Here is a 17,737-nt window from a genome sequence, read left to right on the forward strand (position 1 = left end):
CACTGTCCTCCCCTGTGCATCCCTCGCTGGGATTGTCTCAGCAATTCCCTATCCCACCAGAGGGCTCTCGCTCCCCACAGTCCAGCACAGCCAGCGGGACAAGCTGGCAGGGACCTTGCCCTGCTCTCCGGGGCAAAATATCCTCATCCCAAAGGAATATCCAGCGTGCCAGGCTCTGCACCCACCCACTGCCCCGAGCACGCCGCGTGTGATGAGCGAACAGAGCTTTTTGGGGAAGTCTGGAACTTTGTTAAGGAACTTGTTTGCCAGAGGGATGGTGTTTGGGAGCTTCACATCACCATGACCTGGAGCAATGATCCATCCTGGGAAAGGCAGCACAAGGCAGCATCCCAGGGGGAATGGAGACACTTCTGCAGCTCCCAAACACGAGGCAGCATCCCAGAGGGAATGGAGACACTTCTGCAGCTCCCAAACATGAGGCAGCATCCCAGAGGGAATGGAGACACTTCTCCAGCTCCCAATCACTTCCTCAGGTGCTGGTTTGTACCTCAGCACCGCCGAGCACAAGGACACTCAGAAGTTCTCTCCCTGATCCCATCACATTTAAAACAAAACCAAACCCTTACCAATGTACCCCAGCTTGGTACACCCTGGGGCAGGAATGAAGCCCAGCTGTTTGCAGGACAGAGACCCTAAAATAGCCGGGAATATCTGGACTCATTCTAGGCCACACATGGAAAATGGTCAGATTGAAATCTTTCAGGAAAAAAGGCATGGACTGCTCAGCTCCTCATAAATAATATCTACCAGTGCTGGAACAGCTGAAAGGAGTTTTAATTTCAGTACTCAAACACAGAATTATTAGACATTATATCATTATTTATTATTATTTATTTATACATAAAATATAAAATATAAAACATATATATATATATTATTTATGAAAATAATTAAGAATTTTGAACATTATGAAGTACCCAAAAGCCCACCAGAATGGAAGCCTGACAAATCACACCCAAGGGCTCCAGCATGTGCAGAAAACAAGGTTATGCCCATCTCTGCAACTTCTGAGTGAAAAGCTCTGCTGAGCCATTTACTATTTTGGCAGGTGTCTGCACCATTTTTAATTTTTACTGTACTATTTACTGTACTATTTAGATAGGAATCCTCCCTGAGGCCAGCAGCCCCACCTGCTGCGCCTCCTTGGGCTCACTCTGCCCTCCCACACACTGCTCCTCCTCCATGCTCAGAACATCACCACTAAAGAGCTCAAAAATGCCTGAGTGGGACATGCACTTTTCACTGGCCCATTCTCCAGCCCCTGCCAATTTCTAGCTCTTCTCCCTCGGATTGTGACACAGAAGGAAAAACTCCCTGACACATTTGTAGTGAATCTCCAGGATGTGTTTATCAGGCTAAAAACAGCCACAGAGATGATTTCCAGCACAGCACAGCAGTGTGAAGGCACTGAAGGGACGTTTAGCACACTGGCAAACAGCCAGAACTTTTATTTATACAGAGGGAGCCTACACTTGTTCTAGAACTCCCTTACACACAACCTCCTTCAGCTTCACCCACCTGCTCCAGCATTACTGCACAGCTCAGGCAAATTCAGGAGGGGAATTGGAAAAGAATCACGAAACACAAAGCAAAAACATTTTGTAAATGAGGAAAATATTTTCAGATCTAAAATGCCTAGCCATAGAGTGTTATGATAGAATTCCTAGTTACAGAGTTCTATGGTAGAATTTCTTTAGGACAGAAATAACAGGTGAGCATACTGCTCAGCTCAGCAGTAATATATTTAAAATGCAGACTATACAAAACCTAATTAGAAGTCTTATGTTTCAGTAAAATATCCATTCATCAGTTTGGCACTACTAAAAATAGATTTTTTCCCCTATGCAAACTCCCTTTTACAGGTTGAGTAGACTTAAATTAATTTTTCCTCAACTCTTTAATGATTTCACTGCTTATAAATAATTGAAAACATTTAATTTATTTTGGATTTCTGTTTAAGAATGCCTTTTAAAAAAATAATTTTCCTATGCTTTTTTTCCAAGAGAACAAAGTGACCAATTGCTAAGCATATGGTCAATAAAACAATGCTGGAAAAAAAAGGGAAATAATGGAAAATCTCACCTATAGCACAATGCCTGAACTGAGAGCAATGGGCCAAGCAAACTCTCATTTGTCAGCCTGGCTGGTTAAAATTTTGCCAAGATTGCCAAACATTTAAGGTATCCTTGACTTTATAACAGTACAAACCCTGATATTGTATATATTTCTCTTCCAGAACTGGTATTGTACATTCCCCAGACTCGCTCAGAGACCAACTGGTATTCAGATTACTCAGACTGGCTGGTATTTTGGATTCTGTTGGCACTAATTGGAGAGGCTGGCCGATATTTCTAATTATCCTGGCATTAATAGCCTGGAAATAGCCTCTCCGCTCCTTCTCTCCCAAGATTTATGAAAGCACTAATGCTGGCATAATTATAGACAGGAACAACTGGCAGGCTGGTACTGGCTGCCACCCAAGAGTCTTACAGCTTTCCCAGAATCCTTCTCCCAGTCTTTGTACACTCGGCATCCAAGTTTTTAATCCTTCAAATAATGTTTCATAAGTTGCTTAAAATACACAGTATCATTTCTGCAAGGATTTGTAATCCCCAGATTTCAGAGGGAGAGCGCTGTTCCACTTCCCCAGCCTGGGGAAGTCTTCTCCTGCCTCCTCCAGCCTGGGCTCCCTTTTGCTCTCCAGGACAACCCACCCTGTGATGGACCATCCTTGTCTGAGGAAACAAGGACAATTCAGCTCCACAAATCCACCCTGCATTGCACAATGCTCCAACAGTGTTTAAACACCACTATAGCTCTGCCTGCTCTTTCAGCAATATTTCAAGCTGCACACTCACCCAACACGGGGTGCATGATTTCCTTTGGAGAGTGTATTGACCGAAGAAGGGATTTGAAATGGGTTTTGTTGACTGAGGTCCCTGCAGCAGACCCAGCAAATAAACACAAGAGGAGCAAGGGGCCGCTGCAGGTACAGCAGGGCAGGAATGGAGCACAGTCCTGCACAGGGCTGAAGCAAAGCTCAGCAGCACATCTGTGAGCAGGATGCAGCACTGACATCTGCTGTGGCCACACCAGCACTGGCTTCTGTGTTTGGGTCGTGCTGGCAATAAAAAGGAACAGACTGCAATTCAATCTGACACAGAGCTGAGGAGCAAACTGTCAACAATTAGTGCAACACACCCTCAGATCTCTGCAAAGCATTTACTCTGCCAGTTATGCAAGTAACTGAGTTTTCTCTATACACAAACACTCAGGAGGCAGAAAAGGACCTACAAAACATCCCTGAATTATACACAAACCCCAATTGTATGCAAGGCTCTCCTCTTGCATGTCTCACAAGAGTGGCACAGCCACAGAACAAACTCGGGGGGCAGGTAAGTGAACAAACACAGACATGGAGCTCCCTGTACCCAGCCCTGGAAAATCACCACTGAGATGCCTGGCTCAGATTATCAGCTGGTATAAACAAGCACATCTCTGCTACCTCGAGGAACTTAAAACTTTGTGGCAGAACAAAATTAACCCCATTTATCTCTATGTAAACTTCATTATTAACTCTCCATCATCAAATCATTAAGTAGGGTGGTATTGTATCAGTCTCTCTCTGGAGTAAATTAAAATGAGCTCCTTACTGGGTAAGAATTAAAGCTGCTTTGAGCTCTGCACAGAACAGGGACACACACTGTGTGAGAGGGATGTCCTTGTCTGTGGCTCAGGAACATTCCTGCCCTTTCCCATCGAGAATGAATAGGATACTCTGGCTATCCATATACACAAGAGAAACGTTTATTTACTACCACTTAATCACACAACAAGCATTTCACATCTAATTAGTAACAAAGGCCTGGTTCTTAAGCAGTGCCAGCAGCATTTTTCAGTGCAGCTACAGTTTAGTGATTTTGATGAATGCTAGCATCAGGGAAAGCATCACCTCCTTTGCAGTCATGTTTTCTGTTTGGTATATTTTTAATGCTATTTTTTCCCTGATTAGCTTTTCGCTTACCCTGAATAATCAATCCTGGCACCAAGTCATCAATTCAGTTCAGGTTTTTAAGTTCAAAGTTCATAGCAAAAGAGCCAGAAGGTGAAGTTTTCCTTAATTACTAATTTGAACTGATTTTATTGCCAGAGAACTAATGCACCTGTGGTGCAAGCATGTTCCAATCCCAATGAAATCCAGAATACCTGAGACAGGGGCTGATCCTTACTTCTTTAGAGTCAGTGGAAATTTTCCTAGGGTACATCCAGTGTACCTGAGTGGCAATTTGGTGAACTGATCTTTTACTCTCCTATTAAAGAATAAAGTGTCCTTCATAGTTCTTCAGGCATTTTAAGAGATAACCATTTATTAGCAAGGTATGACAACTCTAATTCAAAGACTTGGATCAGTAAAGGGAAAGCATTTGTGTTTTTTTAACCAAGCATGTAGCACCAGTTACATTACAAACCATTTAAGCCAAACTGGGATAGAAAAATGTAGGATAACTGGAATGGCTTTATGTACTAACAACCTTTCAGAGTCTGCAGGTCAGGAAAAACCCCAAACCTGAGAACCAAATTGCAGCAGCAGCTGGGTAGGGTGGCACAGTAACATATTAAGCAGTATAACCTTCTAGAATTTCCCAGCTCACCTAATCCTGGGGTTTTACAGCCACAATTCATTTTCTGCACACACAAGTGATGCCACCTACACTCCTGGAGGCACTTTGGATGCTACAAACTGCTCCTCTACCCCATAAAAACAGGAGGAACCCTGAGCATCTGACACACTCTGAGATCTGGGCTGTCCTACAGACAGACAGACAGACAGACAGACAGACACAGACATCTGTGACCCCCCAGCCAGGAGCACAAAGGGGCTGCAGGAGCCCCTCCCTTGGAGGGATAACTCTGCCTGAGCTGGGGGAACACACTGGTGTGACTGGGACACAACTGGAGTGTTTGCCTGGATGCCCCCAGCCCTCTGCACACCTCCCATGCCTGATGCCAGCTTTGTTTCCAGCCTTTGCACAGGAGCCTTCCAGGACCTGTGTGCCATGAGTGTGGCAAGGGCTTTCCACACCATTCTTCCCTAGGAAGGGACTCAACTTCCTAAGCAGGCTGCCACTTTAGGGTGTTTCTCCACCTTTATCACCTGACAGATTTCTTGCTCTCTGCTCTTGCAAAGCCCTCTCTGCTTTGCAGCCACGATTTCATCTCCCTCTGATGGCTGATTTTCCCGTGTTTGTAGTTTACCCTGTGCCTCACAGCTAATGACTGCTGCTCTAGCTGAGACCTGGCAGCGTGCTCACTGCTGCCTGGCAAGCCCTCTGCTGTGCCTTGATGTATGTACTCCTTGATTTGAGCAGGACACACTGTGGCCTTGTGGAGAAGGCTTTTGCTGATGTGGAGTTTACAGAACCAAGCACGGGGCTGCAGGGCACTGCAAGTGAATTCTCTTTTGTACCTGGGTGCCAGAATTCCGGCAGCTGAGTGCACTTCCCCTCAGAGGCACAGCCTGCCATGGCCCATGGAAAAGTGACTGCAGCATCCTGCCAGCCCACCACTGCCTGTGATGGGGCTGCTGCAAACCCAGGCACAGCCAGCCTGCATCTTCAGACTTTTCCTTTCACAAGCTTCAATAGCAGGCTTTCATTTCAGTGGCTTAAAGTTGCATTTCTGTCTCTCATCAGAGAGATAAGAGACAGAAATCTCTTATCTCTTATTTTTCTAAAAAAAATTTAGAGAAGCTACACCTGTGGCATTAACTGTCTCAGAACCTGCCAGCTACATTTCAGCCAGGAATCCTGTCAAACCATTGGAGATGCACCAAATTAATTTGTGCAGGGCCATTATTCTTTCATCTGTGCTGGCTAGCTATCCATTATAATCTCAGATTTCAGGGCTATTACTGAGAAAACAAGCTAATTAAAACAGGTAGACTAAGGGAATCTGGATGCCTTATTTTTTTCCCATTGGTAACTGAACTACCCTAAACCAAACTGCTTCTGCTCTGTGAAAAATGGGTGCCGTAAGTATTCTTTCTGAAGACAAAATTCTTATTGACGAGTTTGAAGGACAGAAGGATTTTAGAATTGTCTTATATATATATACAAAAGCATGCCTATTCTCCATGCAGTCAAAATTGACATTATAGTATTTGCACTGTATTAATTATCTGCTGATGGTCCTTCTGACAGGACTTTCTGTTGCTTCCCTTTCCTTTGCAGGCTGGAATCATCCTTGTTTCCACTGCTCTGTGCTGCTCTGCTCCTTCAGCTCTAAGTTACTGGAAGCTTTAGAAGAAATCACAAGTGCACAGTCCAGATGTCACAGGTCTAACAGGACCATCCTGGCCCATCCTTTTACAGAAATCTCTCTATCTCCTTTCCCAGACTTCACACTCCCCTTTTTCCCTTCTTCAGTGACAACCTTTGGTTTTGCACTATGTGCAGAGGGACAGCAAGTCATTCTGAAGTTACTGCTCAACTTTAGTTCAGGTTCTGAGGGTTTCTCACCACGCAGACCCCACCAGCTGTGACAGTGCACACAATAATGTTTGCACAGTGAGTGGTTCCAAACACCCAACATGGAGCAGAACGAGCAGGGAATGTGTTACTAATGCCATGGTGGAAAACTATTCATAACAGAATACTCCCTTTAGAATATTTTTAGACTACAAAAGACCTCAAGAGATGTTTCTCAGACTTTACAACCAAACTCCCTTTCACACCCTTCATTTCCCAACTCATGACTTTTATTTACACGTTGTCCAAGCCCTTTCTGTCATCCAATTTATTCTTTTCCTTCAGAGATAAAACTCCCTGACCCATGCTTTCTGCAGAAATATGACTTGTACAAAGGAAAGGGGGCAGAAATTAGGGGACAGAGGGAGGACTCACAAGAATACACTCCCAAAAAATCCTGCACATCATCTGTCAGGGCAGTCTCCCAACAGCCCAGTGCTCACTAACCACAGAAGATACTTAGGAGAAAACTTATTTCCTTTTGTGTCTGGAAGGCGGCTAATTGCCAGTACACAGAGGACACTTATTTTGACCCTGAGTACATTTCTGTGGACAGGTCTGCAAGATCATGGCTCTTCTCCTCTAAGGCAGGAACAAGTGTTTATTCTGCACTCAGCAGCAGAAGAAAGAGATCATGAACAGAACTGTAAGATACATCATAAGTAATTAAATAGCAAGTAATGCTAATTAAATAAAGTACACCAAATGAGTGATAAAACACTTCAAGGGTACAGAAACAGAACACTGTCTCTATATAAAATAAATTGAATGGAAAGTTTTCCCCCCATTGCCTCTTTCACCTTTCCAACTCTTTACCTAATGCCATCAGGATTTAATTTTCCCATTTCTACTTTCTCCTGTATTTAATTACTTTTCTTTACTCAGCAAATCCTTGTAAAGTCTGAGTGCCATTTATTTGTGTATTTATTTCAACCAGTTACTACTTACCTCATCCCACTCCAGAAGGTAGCTGGTGATTTTTGAACCATTATCAATGGGTGCCTGCGAACAAAAATAAACAAAAGGTGATTTGGGGAGTAAGAGAAAACAGCTTCACCTCCCCCAGGCAAATGAGTACAGCTTCAAGTGAAACCAAAGCTTTGCACATGGCTTGGCAACCTCTTAACGAATGCTGGGAAGGAGCTGGACATAATGAAACACATACATTTTAAAAGTCAGGTCGGTGCACAGGAAGGGATTTGTCAGAGCAGAGCAAGTTCAAGTCCCTTACTGCAAAATGACTGTCTCAGCTTTCAATTATTTCCAACATTTATGCTCACTGTCAGAACTTTCCCCCGGCTTTGCCTGAACCAAGTGTTACCCACCTTCCACTGTAAGGTTAAGGAGCTTTTGGTCCTGTGCGAGGCTTTGGGTGGGAAGGGGCTCTCTGGTGCTGAGCTGTGAGTGGTGAAGCTGACTGGCTCTGAGCAGGATCCTTTGACTGAGTTGTACGTTGCATATACCCTGGAACAGAATTGAAATGGGTTATAAATGTGCTGACACACGAAGTGGCACTGCCTTGGCCACAGTGTTTGACCACCAAAGCACCCACAACACCATCCACTAATGACAGACCTATCCCAGCCCAATGGCAATCCTAGCTTTGCTTCACTTATACAAGAATGCAAAAATAATTACAGCAGAAGAGGAACAGTGTTTTGTGTAAATATTCCCATAGACCACTGAGTTATCTTCATTATCTTTTCTTCCCACCAATATTTCCTTGCCTATTGCCAGGCTTCCACACACTCTGGTAAAGTCTTCCTTGAAATACAACAGAGAAAAAGTTATCAACTTTAATGCCTGGTTTGCACTTGGTCCACATGTACCATGTTGAGTGCAGGTATCTGCTGGTCTCCTTCCATGGGTACAATCTTCTCCTACATAACTCAGGAATCAACATTTACTGCACCTCCATGAACTAGAACTAACACAGGCCAGCAACACTGCTGTGATAAACTAAAAATCTTCGAAGCAAATTTGATTTTAGGCAAATCCTCCGTATATGTCAGCATGGAACATGCAATAACAAATATGGGAAAGCAAATGGGATATAGTTGAGCACTTCCTCATGAGGTGCTTTTCTCTGAAAAAGTAATGACGTTATTTTTCCCCTTCACATTTTCCATGCAGCAAAAGAAAGTGCAAATTGGGAGTCTTCTACTCAAAGAAAAGTTCAGGCCATGACCAGACAATGACCCCTGAGTTGGCTGTAGCTATTGTGTGCTTGAATGCAGAGCTGAAGAAAGGGCAATTTCTAAATTTGTTTTCAGTAGATAAGAGTAATTTATGCACAATGACCACCTACATAGAATCAAACCTTCTGGGGGAGGTACATGAGATCTGGTGCTGCTTTATACATCACCTGTTAGCAGGCAGGAGCAACAAGAAACACAATTAATTAATTGAGTCTGCATCTGGCAAGTGGCACATGTGTGTGCTGGAAATGAGCGTGGCCTGGCATCCAACACACCCCACAAGGGAAATAAAACTGTGTGAAAACGAGCTCAAGGGGCATCTCCTGCAAGCCACTGAAACCCTGAGCACAGCCAGCTCTGAGGGCACCACAGCAATACACCTGGAGGGAAGCAGGTGGTGGTTCAGAGCAAACCAGGCTGCTCCAGGCTGTCCAAGGGCCCAGCAGGGCAGCAAGGAGCACAAGCACCTTGTCCAGCAGAGACAAAGCCCTGAGAGATGCTGCCAAGGTCAAGGAGACCCAAGGCGATCTGCCCAGTAATGCTGGCCCCATAAATGTCTTTACTCAACAGATTTATTTCTTCACAGTCATTAATACATAATGTAGTTTCAGTGAAGGAAAAAAAAAAACCAAAAAAACTGTGGTAAAGCAAACAGCCGCTGCTTCAGTGACAGCTCGCTCCACTACAAACTGTGCTGCTGCTTTGCAAGTCTGACTTTTGTATTTAGTCACTCCTTTTTAAACAGAACTTATTGGCAAACCTGCAAGAAGGTGGAGGGAACTGTAGGTAGGGAGGAAGAAGTTAGCCAGGACCTGGGGCAAATACCCACAACACCCCTAAAAATGACTGAGAACTCAGCCCAGCTGTGCATGGTGACCTCTCTGGTGATTGAATTTGGCTTCAAAAGAGATGTTCAATGCTCAGAAGGAAGCTCAACAGTGTTTTACAACCTCCTCCTTGGTACCATCCCTTTGCTGCTAAGGACAAGGCTCCTGCCCTACCCAGGAGCTGCATCTTTTCCTCATTTATGAGAAGTTCCTTCTGGTCTTGTGCTTCTACTTGAAAAGTTCGTTTTAGGGCTCCACTAGAAATAATCCTTAAAAATAAAAATAATCTATAGTAGCAGAGCTAGATGGACACATTTTGGTGTTGGATTTTTTTTTTTAGAGTTCAGAAGCAAGGTGTTTGTTCTTTAAGGTTTTACAAACAGGAGCAACCTTGATGTGAAACAGTGTGCCTAGCCCTTGTCTGGAAAAACAGAAGGGAACAATAGACAAGAGTGAAAGGATTTTTTTTTCAAGGATATTGAGGGTAAGTGAACAGGATGTAAATTCAAAGGTTTGGTTCATAAAGTCTTTAAAAAAAAGCAACATGAGCAGGTAACACAGTGTTAAAACCATCAGAGAACAAAACTAGAATGTGTTAATAAATCAGAAGCAAAGAGAAATATGTTATGAAAACATCAACACAGTTCAGTGTGAATCCATTTTTTTCTTGGAATAAATGCTGAAGTGACTATGGTCAGATGGATCTGTATGCAGCAGCTTTACTTCCCAAAGCGTGGCCTCCTTATGAAAAAAGAGTGGAGTACTTCCAGTGTTCATCTCACAGGAACTGAAGAAACACCAGTTGCTTGAGTCAAATTTTTTAAATTACCTCAGATATCCTACTTTCATACATAAGCACTTCCAAGGCCTGTTATCTACACAGAAATACACATCATAAACTTATTTTTATCTCTTACTAAAGTAATGACAACACCACAATGAAAGATACTGCTCAAAAAGCACTCTCATAGTCCAAGATAAAATCTATGATAAAATATTTAGAAACCACTGAAAAACCCAACCACAGAGGTGACCATAAAATTCTTGAACTACACTGTATATTTACTTCAAAGTCTTTCACATTTATTCTCATATCATTGAAGAGTTTAAGTGACATTGAAATCATGCTAACTCACCTGACATGATAATCTGTTGCTGGCCTAAGGTCCTTCAGGTGATATTCTAATTCTTCTCCACTACAGGAAAGAAATCCAAACCAAATAAATCAATAAATTATGAAAAGCAATATCCCACTTGGCACAGCTAGTGATTTTCTAGTGTTATAATTCGAAGAAAAATAATCCTTCTGAAGAGAAACAGTAGCAAACCATATACCAATAATTTGTCAACACACTTCACATTTCCTGAAAACTTCATAAAGCTCCATATGCACAGAAGAAGAAAAGAATTCATCACACCAAGTTATTCAGTAAACTAAATATATGGGTTAATTTCAACGCTACCTCATATTTTGCTGATATTTGTATAAAGCTCATTGTGGTTTTCAACCCTCACAGAGCCGAAAAGAGCGAAACCCAAACATTATTGTTGTCGTTTCTGCACATTCCCTATTCAAAATACTTCATACACAGTGACACATTGAACTGCAGAGGAAGAAGCAGAGCTTCTTGCACAACCATTTCACTTATTGCTCTCTCCTCCAGAACCCCACTCCCTGTGAGGACCACAGCAAGGAGACATTTAATTAACACCCAAACAGCTGGACCCAGCTCTCTTTCAATACCAAGGCAACTTAAAGCAAAGTGGTTTGGACATTTTAAGAAATAACCAGCATACAATCTATTAATTTCAAAAGCAGCCAACATAGTTAGGGCTATTCTTTTTCCTTCTGGCTTGTTTGCTGGTAAATGAACACTGGGCTCAGTCATGTGTTGCCAAATCTGTGAAGATTAAGGTACGGGTCAGTGCTTAATAAGTAATAGCCATCTCATGTAAGAACTTGGCTTATTCATGATTTTATTAAAATATGGGAAACAAGAAAGCTCTCAATTTAGCATAAAGAAATATTTCATAGCTAGCTGGACCAATACAGGGAGATGTCTCAAAATCAATAGAACAAAATCCACCAGAAAGCACATGCCTGCTGGGTCGCCAGAAATCCACCAGCAGCAAGCCTTCTATTTTTTATTTCATATAATACAATGCTCTGCAAATCCAGTTTTTCCCCTCTGAAACGAGTGCACCTCCTTCCAAAGACAATGTATTCAGCACATTGCAGACTCTCTTTTGCCTATGGTAATAACAATTACTGCTGCTCCTGATGGAACATACCACATCAAGCTAAGGGCTGCACTCTGGCCAGCAGCAGGAGACACATCACCACCAGCAGCTTTAAAACAGATGCACAACATTTCATAACCAGGAGAAAATGTGCAGCCATCAAGCACAAGAAGTACTAGAAAGTGTCCTTCCCACTTTAAAAGCTCAGCAGCACACACTTGACTATGGAGATGCTCACAAACGCTGCTGTAAATGCCAGAAAAAAAAAAAGAGTAAAATCAGGCAGCCTTTCCCTGGTTAATACACCCTTTTTGTATTATCCAAGAGCTGCCTTCAACATACCAAGAGGAATACCCTAATTCACAGGACATCTTAAGAAAGGAGATGGCTTGGTCTCAAGAGGTAATTCCTTAAATGCTCTATCACCTGGACTTTATTTAATGAGACTTGGGAAGGATTAGCTATTTCACAATAGCCAAGGTCACATCTCCAAATTCTCTTTCCTAGACGTCATTAGTGGGGAAAAAGAAAGGCATAACACCATATGTGCTTGATCACAGAATGAGCTCAGAGGATCACTGCAAGGAGACACAGAGAAATCCCTCAGAATTTTTACTGAAGCCTGCTGAGAGCCAAGTATTTGGGTTTTTCTGGGGAGCCTCTGTAACCTACTGACTGCTCCACTCCCTCCTCTGCTCATCTAAGACACCACAAAGCAACAAAGCCCTCACATTTTTTTCGTTAGCTGAAATAACAAGATTTTACTCTTCTAAATTCTGCAAGTCCACACAAAATTAGCCCATTAGGAAGGCAGCTCTCCTGCCTGCATGGCGTACACGAAAGGTTTTGACATTTAGCATAAAAGAAAAAGTAACCTTTTCACTGGCAACAGGAGTGATGGCATTGCAGGCAGGATGTGCCAGGTGCCAGGGAGTGGGATGGGGTGGCAATTAGGGACCTTGTGACATGCACTCCACCAGATCCCTGCAAGCTCCTCTGGTGAGGAAACATGAGCCTTTCTTCTGTGACTCATGGCCATGCCAGGATACACCCTGAAAAGCTCAGAGGATTTACTCCTAATGAAACAAAAATTGTAAAGATGCTGGTTTTTACCTGTAAATGATCTTGTATTTTCCATCCCTCCCTTTATCTGATAAGGCAACCTCGTAGGTACAGGTGTAAGGCAAACCATTGTTGTGTCTATCTGCATTGAGAAGGCCAGTGGGAGGTGACCAGGACAGCAAAACTGTTCTTGCTTGAATATTTGTAACCTAGAAAAGAACCATCAGTTAATCTGAAATCCAAGGAAAAACAACTATTCTTTAAGCATTTGTTTTTTGCTTGCATCTTCACAATCAATTTCTTGGCAAAATGGAAATTTCCGAGCTAGAGTTGAAAAGTAAAGGGTCAGAAATGATCAGCAACACAAACAAAAACACAGACTGATGGCAAAAAGTGATCTGTAACAGATGAGGAATACAGAGAGAGGTTCCCCTGCAGGGAACTGGCTCATCACTGAGCATCCAGCAAAGGAAGCCTCTGGAGGTACCTGCTGCTGTAGCCATTCCCAAAAGGTGTCTAAAACTAAGTGGAACAAAGACTTCAACCTACAGATTGTTTTATGCACAATTATTTTTCTAAAGTTTTTGTTGGGGAGCTTTTTCAATGAAACTCTGATGGCTTTTTCAGTCATCCTGTTCCTTGTTGCCACTTGAAACCACAATACCTCAACAGCAAGTAAGAAGAAAAACCCAATTCAACCTGAAAATTTATGTTGGCTCAAAAGCACAAGGGAAAAATCATAGCAGAAGTCCAACCTGTCAATTAAAAACTACACTGCAAATCAATCACTTTGTGCTTGATAGAAGGACTGTGTGTGATCTGCAGTCACTACTGCACGGAACAGCCCCATGGCAGAGGGGTAAGGAATTGCTTTTAATAAAACATGGAAGAAGTACCTCAAACTCCTGCACCAAACCAATTTTATCACCCCACCAGTGCCACTGTATTCTCCTGGAGAGCCAGGTTCACACAGCTGGCAGAACCAGCATCACCCTGCTCACCAGGAGAGCCACTGGCACATCAGCTGCACACACCAGCAGCAGCTTCCCAGAGAGCAGCCTTCTGTTATCAGGCCAAGAAAGAAGAATAAAAAATCCCCCCTGCCACTGTCTCAAAAGCAAAATAAATACAAAGCAATAGCTGCACTGGTTATCTGGGAAAGGCAGCACATTTTCACACAAGCCTGCTGAAATATCCCAGGGAAGACTCAAAGCCTCCAAAAACTCAAATGCCCTGCCACCAACTCTCCACTTTTCATCATGAAAATAATGGTGTTTTTCCTTCTTAATTGTAGTGAATGTATAAAGAATATTTTTTCAGTTAGCCTCCATATGGAGGAATCAAAGACTGAGGGTTTATATTCTTTATTTTTCCTATGCAACAAATTTCACTGCATCTATAATTTTGACAGATTTTTGCAACACAAAGAGCAAGATGTTGTTATTTCAGAAGGTGCAACATGAATGCTGCAGGTGCTCAGTTACACATTTCCTAACTTTTGTTGAGGCAAGTGAAACCCCCTACCCACAAATTACTTGGGAATGAAGTATCAGCAATCAGCTTTCAGGGACTACTTGTTTACAAATCCAGCTTCTGGATACCTTTATATAATGGAGGATATTTACCTTCTCATGTGGAAACTCATTGCTTCCAGCTGATGAGCATTGCAACTGTTGTGTCTGATACCCATATATCAACCAGATTCTTTCTGAGCAAGTCATAAATCCATTTTTAACAGCCTGACAAGTAGGTGACACCATGAAATGTCTCATCATAAACGCCATGATCTCAAAAGTTAGAGATTTTAATTTATAGCAGCACATTTAAGTCTTGCCAAAATAAGAAAACCTTTGTTCAAGCTAATGTGGAAAATAAGTTATAAGGCAAGAAGGTTTAAGCAGCATCAAGCTTTCCTTGCAAAAAACATGGATGTGCGAATTGTTTATGAATTTTCAAGGCATTTCTTGCTTTCATGGCATTTTCTTATCATATTTTTCTGATGCTATGAAATCAATGTTTATCTTAAAATCTTGGAGCAGTCAACCCTGATACTGGATAAGATACCTTATAAGAATCTTGAATGATTCAAGTAAGACAAGTAAGTTAAATTTTTTGACATGTACACATATATGTATATACATAGACATATGTAAATGGAATTAGAGCAGAGATACGTAAGAGCTAAAAATCTGCATTTAAAATAATATTTTGATCAAAAAGCTGATTAACAAGATCCAAATAAATTTTAGGGTTCTTTAACAGACTATGCCAGCCCAGCCCATCGACATGCAGTTTCTTTTATTATGGAAATATGCTTGCATAATTGTTTTTCATAAATTCAGACAGACTTGGAGCTGGAGGCATGCTATGCTGCCAATGTTCTATTGAAATGTTTTTCTCTATGACTACTCCCAAGGACACACGTATATATTCCACATACGGCCAAACTCTGGCCCTCCATGAACCTCAGCAATCTGTAAAAAGTTAGGGGCTTGGGTTTCTTAAAATAAGAGAAAGTATCTTGTGGGCTAACTGCTAGAAACTGTCAGACTGTTATTCTGAAGCCAGCAGAGGATAAAAGTCCAAACCCAGTTGCTAAGCTGCTGCTGCAGCATTAATTTCAGAGGGAAGGAGCACCCAGAGTGGCTGCTGGCTGCCTTGGAGCTCGTAGGTACACAGCAACTGCTGCTGCAGGTTTAAAAGCAAACACCAGAAATGGTTAAATACCAGTCTTAGCTGCACTGAGCACACACAGCAAGTCCGGGAAAGCAAGTGAGGGGTCACTGTCTGCAAGATAAGTCAGAAATGGCAAATCTATTCCCTCCCTGGGCTGTGCACGTCCGCTGGGAATGGATTTATTTGTGTGGCTGGAGATAAAGCTATCTGCTGCTCCCTGACCAACAGGCTGATACCATATCACAGTCACCTGCCAGTATCTCCTTCCATGGCCAAAGCCACCACTTTGTTTACCAAGGAACTCCTACCTGGAGCAGGAAGCACTAGGTTGGCTGTGAAAAAAGCTAAGTTAAATAAATGGGGTTATGATATGTTGCGAATAAGAAGCAGGCACTTGTAAAACAGTTGAGTATCTTTACCTCCAACTTTTCTAACTTACACAAACACCCTTCCAAAGGTGCAGACCTGCACAGCCCTCTCCAGGCTGTGAGGAACAGCCCAGCTACCACCAAAATGGTGGGCTTAATGGCCCTTCTGAACTTGCAGACAGAAATACCTCACCATCATTTAAAACCAGCTCGTTGTTCATTAACATTGCACTAATTCCATCTGACAAAACATATGCAGCCAGAGCATCTCTTCCCAGGCTGGGCAGGTAAACCCTTTGTGCTGCCTCTGAGTTCCCCCAGCCTGTCTCATCTGTCCCCAAAACCACTGTGCCTGCTTTGAAGAGGGCTGGCTTGGCCTTTTAGCTGAGACCTAACAAAAGCTTCTCCCACGAGGAGTTCTGTATGTCTGGTGAAAAGCAGAGTTAATTAGTTTCTGAAAACTTCTCCGTTTACACAGTAAATGCCTCCTTTCTGCTCTATCAAAACTCGGTGGTGTAAATAATTATTCCATAAAAGCCCCTGGGAAAGAATCCAACTCCTGCACCACTTCAATAAGGTTACAAGACTGATGAGTATCGGCCCTTCCCGTCTTTCAGGTAATGAAAAATGTTTCTGTACAACTTTCATTATCTTTCAGATTCCGGGTTAGCATTCACCAGGCATCGTGTGGTTGGGGGCTCATTGTGTGTGTGAGAACTACACTGCAAGCAACATTCATTTACTCCCTCCAGGGCACGGCTTGAAAGGCTTGGGGGTCAAATGAATTCACACTTATTACTGGGTTGAGATTCTGCTTTTAAATTATGGCTCTAATCCTGCAATTTTAGGCAAAAACCCCAGTGATTAAATATGAGTTTCGCTGCAGAGCGAGTCAGCAGGACAGGCTGCCTTTGGAAAGGCAGGCTGATGTTTGAGCTGGGGTTTGACAGAGCCCTGGTGATTCCCCATGGGGGGGATGTCCCCCCAAGCCCCTTGGCTGTCAGATGCAGCCATTTCATAAACCCAGAGTCAAGTTTCCTTCCCCTCACCGAGGAATTTGTTTTGGAGAATGATTACTTTGTCTGTGATAATGTGAATTAAAAACATATTTCAGCTGACACAAAACCATGGGGGATTAAAACCAAAAGGTGCTTTTTAAAATTCTGGCTGTTAGAGGGACAAAGCTCTGATTAAATTTACAGCTTGGCTGCACACTTCTCAAACAGGTGACAATACCTATTATTGAAAAAAGACCTTTCATGAAGTAATAATTTTAAAATTGTGTATATTGTGTGCTCAGAGAGGTACCTGTACGATCCAGACACCTCCCAGTGATAGCTCTCCTGCAGGAGCTGCTCACAAGGCTAAACCCTGTGGATGGCTTCGTCCCCCCATGGATGGAGAGAGCTGCCCACCTGGACAAATCAAACCCATGTGCTGCAGACGCAGCATCACACACTTGTCACTGACTCACCACTGTGTTCTTTTCATTTACATTGTTTTATTTTTCACTTGAATAAGATTTGCCAAGCAACATGACCAAGATGACTATTTATGCATAGTATGATAGATTTCTATCAGATGTAATATTGACTATACACACACAGAACCATTCACAGCAATTCATGATTTGTGAGAGTCCTGTGAGTTTAATTACTCACAAATGTCAAAGTTACAGAGAGAGAATAATAGATGATCTCCAACTTCACCTCAGTAAATGTCATTGTTATTGAACCAGCATTTGCCATGGTTTGGATTTTTTTTTAATCCCAATTTTGGTGTGATTAAAGGAAAATTATTTTTGTCTATTTTTCATG

General features: G+C 42.5%; 1 protein-coding gene across 1 annotated transcript in view; it reads right to left on the reverse strand.

Moving 5' to 3' along the window:
- FNDC3B (fibronectin type III domain containing 3B) overlaps nt 1-17,737 on the reverse strand; it is a 146,944-nt gene that overhangs the window by 46,135 nt on the left and 83,072 nt on the right. The window contains exons 7-11 of the mRNA XM_005419033.2: nt 12,928-13,085; nt 10,710-10,769; nt 7,874-8,012; nt 7,497-7,550; nt 4,036-4,046 (exon numbers count right to left, since the gene is read on the reverse strand). Of these exons, the coding sequence (XP_005419090.1) occupies nt 4,036-4,046; nt 7,497-7,550; nt 7,874-8,012; nt 10,710-10,769; nt 12,928-13,085 (422 nt within the window). The remainder of the gene's footprint in view (nt 1-4,035; nt 4,047-7,496; nt 7,551-7,873; nt 8,013-10,709; nt 10,770-12,927; nt 13,086-17,737) is intronic.

The sequence above is a fragment of the Geospiza fortis genome, unplaced genomic scaffold (genome assembly GCF_000277835.1).
Source record: "Geospiza fortis unplaced genomic scaffold, GeoFor_1.0 scaffold172, whole genome shotgun sequence".
Classification (NCBI taxonomy): Eukaryota; Metazoa; Chordata; class Aves; order Passeriformes; family Thraupidae; genus Geospiza; species Geospiza fortis.